Below are 13,108 nucleotides of genomic sequence, written 5' to 3' on the forward strand. Positions count from 1 at the left end.
ATGTTCATTTTTCAGCTTTGTTGACATTCAATGAATTAAAACTATAGTATCTATATATAGACCGATTTTCTTCAAAATTTTAAAAGCTTCAAGTTCATTTTACTTCATTGAATAATATTGCATAACAAGAGATGGCATTGTCTGTCTTTTAGCAATTTTATAAGGTGAACTAGTCATTTCATCTAAATTTAATAGCATTTGGTTTTATTTTTAAATGAAAATGTCGCTGACCAGTGTTGATTGTATACTAAATATAAAAAAAAATGAAGACCCAAATGTCTTATATATTTGAAAATAATGATTATTTACTAATCGAAAATAAAAAAAATAAGCAAAATTCGAAATGAGAAAAATTAAGTAACTTTGTATGAACAGATTATTATTTTTCATAGTCGGGTCCATTTTTCGAATCTCAGAAATCTTAAAGGCAAATGATTTGAATGCAAAATAAAATTTTTATTTAATTTTATCTACTTGTCCACATTTTTATGATTGAATTCAATCTTTTGTCCATAAGAACATTTTTTGTTCAATTCAAAAATAAAAAATTGCTTAAATTTTTGAATGGAATGCCCTTTCACATGTTCAGTTCTCCATTTAATTTCTTTTTTAGTCTCATATGTGATTCAAAACAAACTATAAAATTTATCTCTATTATTGAATTCTAAGCACTTTTATTGAATTATGATTCCCCTAAAAAGTAGGTAGCCAATTTTCTGGACGAATGTACGAATTTTATCAAAACCAGTAAAATTAGATGTTTATTTTGATATGGTTGTCATTACAACAACCATACACGCAACTAGTCCCACAAATACGATCCAAATCTCTACGTGAAAGTAAATTCTGATAAAATAATTCAAAATATCATTCTATCAAGTATAAATTTAGTTGAGAATATCAAAAGCTCCCACAATATGTCTGCAACGCACGACCTAAGTCTGCTAGGTCGCCCGCATTTTCGAGGAAAATCCGGACAAACAATCGTCCAGCCCAGAAAAACGGAAAAAATCCAGATTCGTCCTGGATTTTTTTCACAATGTTCGTCGAGTTTTTTAGATTATTTTCAATAATTTGGAATTTTTTCTTGTCAAAAGTATTAGTTTGTTAGTATTTACAAATCAATTTTTTTCACTCGTATAATCCGGCCCGGACATAAAAACAAACTGGAAGCCTTAACATAACCTATTAGTGGTTTATATTGAGCTTACCATGATCTTTTAATGTTCATCTTAGTATAACGAATGCCTTCTATAAAGAAAAAAGAAGAAATAAAAAGAATTTCCATTCAAATCGAATTTAAATGATTGGATATGTGCCAGAGCACTTTTCGTATGACATCATGGGAACAATGACCGTTTGAATAATGAATGACGATAAAATTTCAATTTTATTCGAATTTGAAACAAAAACTATTTCGCCAACAAAATAAATACAACTTTTCACATTGTTACTGCTGTTATTTATTCTTTTTTTGTATCCATAAAAAATACATTGATTTCCGAAGAAAAAATAGACTTTGTATCAAAAAATGTGTAAATTGTTTGGACGGAATTAACTTTTTGTTTCGACTCTTAAGCTTGTAAATTGATTCAGTGTTTAAATTGTATTTGACTTAATTACATCTAAAAATGTCAGTTAAGTGCAAATGATTGAGTTTCATACTGGTTTAAAACTGTACGCTAAAAAGTGTCTAAAAAAGTTTTCATCATTAATTTCTAAGCTCTAATTAACTGACAAAGTTCATTGTGCTACAATACAAAACAAAATTAATGGCTTTTCATTTGAACGTAAAACGGACGACGGTAAAGTGTATTGGAATGTATGTGTTTGCGTGGAATTTCCACGGTGGAAATAGATGGAGAGAGAAAAATGTGATGTGGGACGATGTTTGTTTTCATCGTCACGAAATAGAAAGATGAAAATGAAAATGCATTGGCCATTGAGATTCAAGCGTCGCTGATTCCTTGGTCATACGCCTTATCGTCTTCCCATTCTCGTTCGTCGGGCAATGCATGATGTCTTAAACCGCAAATTTTTGGCCCCCATTTTAGTTGAACAATAATTATGCCAATGATAAAGGCAAGCAAAAATGCCACGGCAGGAAAGATGACAACATAAATCATGTTTGTAACAAAGTATGAGATTCGTTTCTTTTGTGTCTTTTGGATTGTAGGAGTGTTGCGTGTGTTGCAGTATAGGGATGAAAAACGCAAACCGAATAAAAAAAAAATGTGAACCGAACCGAGAAAAAAACCCTCGAGTATGATGAACGATGGATTGATGAACAATGGCTTTAATTAAATATCGCTCTCTCGCTTCGGTTGCTGTAGCTCAACGTATTCTTCAGTTGGTTGTGATTGATTGTATGCGCGACTATAACCACCTCGTTCCTCCTGTTGTGGACGATGATAAGAAACCTCTGGGTGTTCAACGTCAGCCTAAATAATAATCATCATTTCAATAAAATAATGTTTGTTGACGCAAAATTGCGATGCGGTAAATGGCGATGTGATATTTTTTTCTCGATTTTCTACTTACACTCTTTGGATAAAATGAGCTCACGTTTTCCAATTCAGTCAAATCTAATGGCGGATTCTTATGCGGTGTTGCCGTCCAAAGTGATACAATCCAACGATTACCTATATCAAAGAATGTCATGTGCGGTTTAAATTAACGCAAACTGTACAGAGAGAATGGAAGCGATGAATGGAAAGGGTAATAAAATTGATTGATTTACCAGTGTGTCGATCTTGCCAATATTGTCGATGCTTGGAACAGCAACCAAGTACGATGTTCAATATGAAAATTATCAAACAAAATACCGTACAAACGGCAATTGTTTTGTAAAATGGCGAAAAATCACCGTACAATGCCTTTTCGTAAAATGGATTATCCAAATATTGTCTTCTTTCTTCAATAGTAGTCATGTTCTGATGTCGCGCTCGTTTTGAGCATTTAACTGCAAAAATAATTAAAAACCGAATCAAAATTTATTTGAATGATTAGGGTGTAACGAAAAATTTATTTAGATCCGCAATAAGAAGCCGTTTTGTTTATCATTTTGAATCAAATAGGAATCATTTAAATGTATAGCTTCGGTAGCTATGTAAATGAAATGTGCGTTTTTACACTAACGTATTCACGCCCATATAACATTCATACACACACATACACACAAACACAAATCGGTGTTTGACTAATTCATTGCTTAATTGTTTTTTATATTTACCATACACTGGACCAACTTAAAATGAATCATACATAAATTCAGCAACGTAATTTTGTATGCAATAATTCATTCATTTTGAATGATTTTAGAATAATGGCATATATTTGGTTTCTTTCTCAAACCCCATGAATCGATCAATAATTATAAATGCAATGCCAAAGAATGGCACTTAAAATCAGCGCCCGCAAACAATTCGAGAGGCGTTGGCAATTTGTTTCGTTGAATTAACATAATTTCAAAATTATGACCACAACATTAACATTTCCATGCGCATATAATTTCAATAAAAACAATATTTCCACATTCAATTTAATTTGTCGTGAAATATGTTGGAATTATTGATAGAATTTCGATGAGAAAAAAAAAATTACGCTGCGTCGAAAAAAAAAATGTTTTTTGGGTGTGGTGTTGTGTGGCTTTCAATCAATTTTACAATTTTGTCATGCTTCCATCAACCGAATATTTTTGTTAATTAAAAATCAAATATGCCAAAAACACAAAACACACATAGATATACACGAATATAAAAAACGGAAAAAATAAATTTCCCATAAAAATGACTTACAAATTTTCCGTTGAAAGGAAAAGCCGACCGAACAAAACACAAATAACGACGACAACAACAAAATAATAATAAAAGAAAAAAAAACCAACGAAATAATTTCAATTTAACGATGCAAGCGCTTCAAAAACATACACACACGATGTATCAACGTATTGTTGTTGAACATGAATGTGGAACGAACTAAAAATGCTTTTCGATCGCTTACCAAATGAATGCACACATAAATAATCTGAACCGTATTACGATCTCACACTACCAACACACATAAAAAAATAGACAGAGGGAATTACAGCAAACGAATAAAAATAAAGAACCATCAAACTCACACACAATTATAAAAAAAAAGCACCGTGCCGTGCCATTAATGTATGTGAAGAATAAGAAGCAGAAAAAATAATAAATCGTGTATGTTTCACGTGAAATGTAGCCCGCGCTGTCTATGTATGTGATGATAAATATTTGTTTAGTTTTGTGTGTCGAATGTTTGCGGTTTAGGCGTGTTGGTGCGTTGGTCGGTTGTCATGCGATTATACGATTCAATTAATGAAGTTGCCCACAATGAAACATGTTCGCGTTGTAACTCATGTGTGTGTGCGTGTGATATGTAATATGTGTGTATGTAACAGACAATAAAATTCAAATGACTTCAAAACATTTAATATTGATTGTATATGAGTGTGCGTCTGGTTGGCTAGTTAGTAACATTTACCTCGTACTCATGGCTAACTAACACATTTCAACAATCAGGCCAACTGATTCAACACAAAAACAATTCATTCTCATTCAATGTACGAGACGATAACGATAGCCGACAACGACGATTCACATATTCAGTTGTTTATTAAAATAAAAAAAACACTCGCATGTTCTTGCCTCAAGCAAAACACGATATCAAAGAAACGGTAAGGTGAGACGAAGTTGAAACCACTTAATGTATTTCATTCAACGTTCACCTACTCAACAGTCCGATATGTATGCTATGTGTATTTAACAAAAACTTGCTTTCTACCTTTGATACGAATGAAAACACTTCAAATGCAACACTGCCATCGATGTCTATGCCATATATAGACTAATTGCTGTGATGTTTTCATTTCTGTGGAAATGATAAAAATACACATGTCCGTATAACGACTTTATATTTTGTTCATTCTTGCAGCTTGCAAACTTGCAATGTTTGGAGAATGAGCTTCCGAACCGACCACATCTTGTGATCTTGGTTTTGTTGTTAATGCTTTTTTTCTATTCTTTTGCTCTCTTTCTTGTCGTCATTATTCTCCATTCAAAATATCATTCATTCCAACAAGAATATGAGTTAAAACATAGTGGGGAGAGTAAAAAAAAGTTATAAGGTTTTATTGAAGAATAAAAGTGCTCGAGCTCAAACTCATTCGAGATCAAGTAATCTGCACAGCATTGACGAACCGAATGAACAAACGAGGATGGATGAATGGAAGAAAAATCGACACTGTGATATGTTTCATATCGTATGGCATTTAGCAAAGCACATTGCTCTCTTCACTGGAATATCTCTCGAATATCATAATCGCCATTGATATCATTTCGAAAACGATAGAACCTTAAAATTTATACACTATTAAATTTTTACGGTTTAAGTCGATATGTCTTCTGATCTATCAAAACGAGTACAACAAAAAAAACTGATTCCACTATATTTTATTCCGGAAAAATGTGATGCAATATTATATACATAAAAAATAAATAGTTTTTTTTTTTGGTTGGCAATTGTTGCTGCTGTGTCAATTGCTTAAGCGCATTTGGACAGGAATGAAAAAATTTGTACAAAAGGTTTTCCATTTCGGCCCTGTTATAGCATTGATCCCCCATGAGAATTTCAAAATTCAATGCAAAATTGACAAATTCCTAATGAAAGTCCGCCTGCTCCCCCTTACGCTGCACACTCTCTAAATAAATGCAAAATGAAATCCATCGAATTAAATATATGGATATATTATACATTTGCATTGCAACGTCCTCAGAGGATTATTTGATAGGTAAATTATTCCAACGCTTAATATGACGCTTCAGATCTCTTACTTACACCGTTTATTATTATATCTATATATGCGCGCATATGCAAATTCATGTATGTAGAACCTCTATCAATAAATGCATGTGTGCACACACATTCACATGCTCACATACGTACGTACATACATATAATGCAATCAAATATGATTGCGTTTAGGGCAGATGATGTAGCGATCCATAAAATTGTGGCAATTCATTGAACCATTGTGCCCCAGTGGCGAATCGGTAAATGAAACTAAAATCACTTTGCAATCATTCAAATCAAAAAATCAGGAGATCAAAAAAAAGGATAACACACACATGCAGTATCTGATTTAAATATTAGTTTCAGTTTTGGCATGTGGAGCCAATATATTTTTTTTTTCGTTGCATATATGCATACATCTTATAGTGAATGATGTTTTGTGGCCATCACTCTTCAGCGGTATTTTTAGTGTAATGGTTTGATGCTCCCTTCTATCCCTTTCCCCCTTCGACCATCTCTCTCTCGCTCTGTCCACTTTTTTGCCGTGATACAAAAACGTAAATCTACTTCGATAAACGAACACACGAGCAAAACAGAACACGTATCGAAAGGTTTATGGCTGAGGGTTGAATTACGCGCCGTAACCATCACTGGCCATTCTCATTTTCCACATTTCCGTTTTTCGAAATGCTGCTAATGACTAACTAATTTCAATTAGTGCATTTATGAGTGTGACTATAAATGGATTAAAAGCCGTTTTCCCGTTTTTTTTTTATCCATTTGGATTTATGAGAGTCAATGTGTACAGTATGCCTTCATCTTCAACGCCAACATAATGTTCTTTCCAGTTTCACACCATGGTAACGAAGGATACGTGCAAATATCGCAGATACTTTTACTTGACTTATCATGTTCAATTGTTCATGCTGCTACGGCTGATGTTACTGCTGTTGGTGAATGGTGCCGATAATGTATTACATGCGATGCTCACAAATCTGAAATAAAAAAATTATCACGAACATCCAGTGCAAAAATATGTGCACGGAAAACTGATTTTTATATCGAATGTCAATAAAATCGAATGAAGACTGCACTCTTGGCTGTAAATTGGTTTTCATTTCAATTAGGCGTAGTTTCAATTCGACGGGGAAAAATCCACTTAGAATATTTAATAAGGAACTCTTCATGGCCCGAAGCGAACATACTATAAAATGCGAACGAAATAAATTAAAATTAAAATAAACATAGAAGGATACTCATGATTTGACTCAATCCAAACGGTTCTTATATATGTATTCAGTCCAATTCGAAAGCTTCACATTCTTTTTTTTTCTCTGTCGCTTTCCGTTAATTTGATGAGAGATATTTGCGTGGTAATTTATATACGCCTTGTTGGGCAAGTATAAATTTATTAATTTTACGTTTTAACTAAAACGTAAATCATTTCGAGTTTTGCATTAAAACGGTCGTTTATATGCACTTGTCCGTTTGCCAAATACGTACTACTTGAAATATTCTTTATTGCGTTTTGATTTATCCCAAGAGCACCATTTTGATTGTGAGCGTATATAAGCACGATTTCTAAATCAGAGATGAATTCTGTTGAGAATTCTGCTAGGAATTCCGTGCCCTTGTGAAATAAAGTGATCGAACAACGTCGGCATTTTTTCAAAATGAAATCGAAGCAATTAACCCTTAACCGCACAGGCTAAAACAGTAACGTAAGCGCACAGGTGGGGTATTTTTGGACCCATGAGAAATTTCATACAAAACTTATGCAAAATGGTATCCAATGAGTAAAATATGTCATTTTATAGTTAAAACATAGCTTATTCCTTACTTTCCAATACAGCATCACAATTTAATATTGATTTTTATGGAAAAAAAAATCAATTATAGCCAAAATTCTTGGTAGTTATTGATATGTACGACTTTCAGACAGTCGTGTCTTTCACTAATATCGCTAATCGACAGTCGTTGGCCAGTTAATGTGCTTCGTGTACTGCGCCGAACTACCTCTCGATATGTGAGATCAATATAGAGACTGCTTCCCGAAGGGCGATCGCACTTTGAACACTGTAGCTCTCTGGCATTTATAATTTCAACCCTATGTAAACATTTTTCCTTCCTCTTCTTCTGCATTTGCAAGAAGCATGTGTGATATATCAGCTTAACTCTGAGACACCAGGTGGCAGCACATTTGCGTGATCGAAACCAATTACATTGCTTTATATGGAGTGCGATGAGATGGCGCTGCTTCCGTTCTTCCTCCATACTTGGCAAACATGTTGTTAGACGTTCGCAACAAGGCAAACCCTGCCACACCAGCAACGTTCACCAAATTCACGAAATATGCCCATACATTGTGTTTTGGATAGGATAGATCCGTAAGATCTCCGCAAGAGCTGGATCTAAGCGTGCGTAGGCCGCCGCATGATACATACTTTGATTGGCACGCCTGCTTTGATTTGCGCGTCGAAGCAACACAGAAAAACGAACGGATATATCATGCGGCGGCGTATGCACGCTTAGATCAAGCTCTTGTGGAGATCTTACGGATCTATCCTATCCAAAAAAAAAAACAATGTATGAATATATATTATAATGGCAAATGCCATTTGATTTGCGATGAACAGTATACGTCACGGACGAAACAATTTACTGTGTTGTTGTTTGATGAAATGTAAATTGTTGTGTCAACAAATCTCCATGAGTTTCATATTGGCCCATACAGAATACATCATTTCCCATACAAAATACTTTGGGGTCCAAAAGACCCCGTTGTGCTTTTACGTTAGTATTTTGTATAAGACTTCCCAAAACTTCATCTATGCACCAAACATTGAAATTTTTGATTTTATCACATAGATATGATATTAAAAAAGAAAACGCTCAGCGAAATTTTCCAATTTTTTTTTATATTTTTGTGATTTTTTCAAAAAACTAACTCTTAGGGCCTAAGAGACCCCACGTGTGCGTTTGAGGGTTAAAGACAATTGCATAAATTCTTATAAAAATTTGTTTTGTATGGGAAAAAATGACAATTAATATTCACCTTATTAGTCAGTTCTGTTATTTGCACACAGTTAAACATTATAATCACTGTCGTTATCCGTATCTACAGAAAACAGGCATTGTACTGAGATATTTTATCTCATGGTCAGAAATTATGCAGGTAGCATAACTTTGACATGGTAGAAATGAATTTCTGATGTTTTTTTTAATTTCTTCATTTTTCTTCTTATTGAAACTCAAAGTATGTTCCGGTTTAGCTGAGCTCAACCAGATGAGTCCTTACAGCTGCTCGATAATATCTCCGCACAATGTCCGAATATGCCCTACGAATATGGAAAAAACACTTTTTGCAATTTTTTGCTTGTTTAATCAAATACCCGGAAAATATTAGCAAAGTGGTTTTGTGTCATGAATGAAATGTAAGAGACAGTTTCGAATGGTCATCGGGATAAATATGAAAAGAAAGGATTGAGCATGAAATTCCAAGTTTCCACGTTGAAAAGGGAACAAAATAATAATAATAATATTTTCACTGCGAACAATAGCTCAAGTAGTTCGAAAAAAAATGCCATTGCAAATGGATCGAGTGTGCTTGGCATTTGTTCGTTTGTTTTCTATATATGCCACAATAGTACAATAATAGCAATAATGAATTGAAAGCATTATTTCGCACAAATTGTGTGATCATTTGAGAGAGAGAGAGAGAAGAGAAGTTGAGCAAATGCGAAGCTTAAATAGATATATAGATTAAACATGTGTGTTGCACATGGTTTTGGTTGTACCGAGAATACTCACGCACACACATGCACACATAGTCCGTCATGAGTTCATAATTCATAAACTTCAATATACTTATGGTGTATATATTGTTCAAGATGTGAATGTGGCCGATTAGATAGTTTTCAACGTGAATTCGGTATGCGAAGAGATTCGACATTAAAGTCAACGTATTCACCTGTATCAAGATGTGTGTACAACTGTACATATATACATTTGAATTAGCCCGAAGGGAAAGAATGGTAATATTTACCACATAAAATACACCACCACCGCAACCACCATCACCACATGGCATGTATCGGTGTAGAGGTTATACTGTGCAACCTTATCTCGTGCACTCTTCTTTATTATTTTATTATCATTATTAAAATTGCGTTCACAGTATTTATTCGTGTTTTTCTTTTCGCCTTGTCTTTGGCACGTGACCTGATCGAATTTGGAAAGTGTGAAAATGCGAAACCCAATGATGAATACACATTTGCTATTTGCTTATAAACTGAATCGCGTTTGTTCTATTGATTAAAGCTTAAACAAGCATTGATGGATTGCAATGCAGCAACATTGTCGAATGAAACAAAGCTTCGGAACGCGGAGAGTCATTTGATTTGAGGATTGAATTTTTGAAATTAAATGAAATATATCCCGATTAAAGAAATGTGGTTACACTGTGTTATGATTACATTGCGACACGAGATGGAAATTTTTCCATCGCATTTCGGTGCAAATCAAAGAAAATTCCAAAGCGACACACGACCAACATTTGATAACATAAAAATGTGCTCTTGTGGAATGGTAAATTAACATCATCAGGTGAATTGTTCGAGATTCAAACAATGGTGAAATATGACATAAATGCCATAGCACACGTACGCAGTGTGTTTAGATTGCAGATTGTAATTCAAAGCTTTGCTGCGAACGCAACCGAATCTTCAAATGAAATTGATCTTTAAATTGGAAAGTTTTGGTCCATTAAATCACACCATTTCGAATGATGTAATGTATCCGTTGGGGCCAATAGCTTGAAAATGCTCAACTTAATTATGGTTTAACACCTTCAAAATGCTCATCACATGCACTATACATTACTCGATTTCGTTGGTGCACAATTTGCAATTTATTTCATTTTACATTAATATTTATGGACTGTTAAATAAACTGATGATGATATTTTCGAAAAGTTTCTATTTCATCACATCAAAATGGGAAATGAGCTGGGCAGGCAATTTCTTGCTGAAAAAAAAAAAACAACAACGATAAAATCGAGAGAGAATTGCTCGAGCAACCAAAAATTAATCATGCAATCAAAAAAGGGGCTGTGTTCGGTCACCCATTAGTTTTAGTACAATGCGATAGTGACGTCCAACCCGATAATCCGGCTCTTGTGCTTTGCACTGAGCTGATGTTCTGTTTTGATTCCAACTTCATCAATCGTTTTTTCGAAGCGATTGAGTGTTGCTGGCATTTCATTTATAGCATGTAAATACATGTTATCACCATAAAAATATATTTGCGTACATGTGTGCGTGTGCGTGTGTGTGTGCTAACAACATGAAATTTTTCAACGATTACATTACAAAGCGTTTGTGATTTTGGTCATATATCCTATCCCGTTCGTGGATGACGGTTTGGCTCCGTACATTTGAAATATCGGTATACGCTGTTGTGTGCACGCAATGACTGTTGATACGACAGTCAAAGGTGAACGGATTTCAATAGAATAAAGGATACACTCTCTCACTCTCTTTCTCTTTCTCGCACTATCGCGCATAAAATATGAAAAATGATGGAACAGAGTTCATACGAAATTAATATGTTGTTGCTGTTACCGTTACTGTTGTTGTCGTTTTCATTTTTCTCTCAATTTGAAATTATGTTCCATTATAAGCCAAAACCGTGCCAGAAAAGAAATTCCATGACTCGACGAAGCAGCACACCATTCGGTCTATGCAGACACTCAATTGAGTGTATCTTTGAGAGAATGTTTTTCGTATTAGTTATGAACGTAAATCTTTGTAAATGATACGCATGCTCTGTGAATGGCTCGCCCTTTTTGTACCACATCGCATCATACTCGGTGTCTGCAATATAAATTCCAATACACAATCGCCACACTAAGATTTAAATGAACGGGAAAAAGCGAACGGCCGTTTCATTTGTTTATGCTGTTGTTACTCCTCAATACTCATTTGTTTTTTTGGCAGCATTACCCCAATTTTATAGTCTATTACTTGAATTTTACTGCCCGAAGCGAACATCCTTGCTGAAATTTGTTGGCCATAAATGGCTTGATCGTCTTGGCTATGTTAGCAACATTAATAACAAATATTTTAGCATCAGCATTTGATACTCGTATACATTCATCGTAGCACAATCCATACGATGTGTTTGTGCGCTTGTGTATATGTGTGTGTGTGTGTGTGTTTGTGTGTGAACACAATGTAGAAATTCAGAGGATGAAATAAAAAGAGAAATACGCACGATAGTGTGTATATGTTATTCTTGGTAACATGAGATATCTCCCACTAGAACGTTTTAAGATGCATTCGGTTTTCATGCTACATGTGTTCATATATTTTATAAATATTATTTTGTACGATGTATGTTGGCAAAGTGAATATGTAGGCATGTAGGCAAGAAAATAAGCAGCAGGCAGTCAGTCAATGTAGAGTATTTTCAGCTAACAACCATATATACAATACACACACATATATATATGTTTTAAACATTTTTATATATATATGAACATATACACCAGCACCACGGTATACATATGCCATGGACCAGAGGAAGAAAACACGAGTCCAAGCCCAACAAGAAACTCGAAACTTGTACTTCTATACAAATACAATGCCAACAACGAGGCACCCGTACATTAGTAGCAACAATATCCAAATCATGTACATGTATAAAATACATGTTTTTCCATACACACAGAACCGATTGAAATCCTCCGAGATTGATTCTCTGTTCACATTCTTGCACATAACAACACATATCATGCTGATACCAATGTTGCTGCTGCTGTTGTTTTGTCAGGTTTGGGTATATGCTCTGTCTATCCGTGCTGTAACGAAAAATTCATTCGACAACTTGGTTCGACTGTTCTGTTAGCATATATACACGAACATAGAGCGTGCTTGTTATACGCATATTCAAATTGGTTTCGTATTTTTACGTACAGCACCAGTAGAGTGCCAATGAGAAAAGAGTATGGAAAAAGTTGGGACGCTGTATTCTTCTACATATATATTTATACATCTATATTCTGTCGTTTCATTTTTTTTTTTCACTTGATTTTCACGCAGCTTGTTTGCCTTTTCTTCTCGGATACACGTTCCGATTGCCACAATGATGCGATTCTCTGTTGGTTTTGTGTATGTATGTGCGTGCATGTGCGTGTATGTGTGTGTGTGCGTGTTGGTATGACAGTGGTGGTGGTGGTGGTGGTTGTGATGATGATACGTGAATGTATTGTTATCCATGTACACCAATCCATATG

At 34.5% G+C, this 13,108-nt stretch overlaps 2 protein-coding genes across 2 annotated transcripts; both read right to left on the reverse strand.

Annotated features, from left to right (window-relative positions):
• Positions 1-1,439: 1,439 nt before the first annotated feature.
• Positions 1,440-2,153, reverse strand: LOC116345708. Its single transcript, XM_031775331.1, has one exon. It carries the CDS (start codon positions 2,124-2,126, stop codon positions 1,950-1,952), a length of 177 nt encoding a protein of 58 aa, XP_031631191.1. The 5' UTR covers positions 2,127-2,153; the 3' UTR covers positions 1,440-1,949.
• Positions 2,154-2,274: 121 nt separating this feature from the next.
• On the reverse strand, positions 2,275-3,963 carry LOC116345707. The gene is made up of 4 exons (XM_031775330.1): positions 3,798-3,963; positions 2,741-2,962; positions 2,542-2,642; positions 2,275-2,441 (listed from the first exon to the last, which is right to left on the reverse strand). Exons 2-4 carry the CDS (start codon positions 2,928-2,930, stop codon positions 2,301-2,303), a joined length of 432 nt encoding a protein of 143 aa, XP_031631190.1. The 5' UTR covers positions 2,931-2,962; positions 3,798-3,963; the 3' UTR covers positions 2,275-2,300.
• Between the last annotated feature and the right edge of the window lie 9,145 nt (positions 3,964-13,108).

Source organism: Contarinia nasturtii, unplaced genomic scaffold (genome assembly GCF_009176525.2).
Source record: "Contarinia nasturtii isolate CC-2019 unplaced genomic scaffold, AAFC_CNas_1.1 Cnas_scaffold_1371, whole genome shotgun sequence".
Taxonomy (NCBI): Eukaryota; Metazoa; Arthropoda; class Insecta; order Diptera; family Cecidomyiidae; genus Contarinia; species Contarinia nasturtii.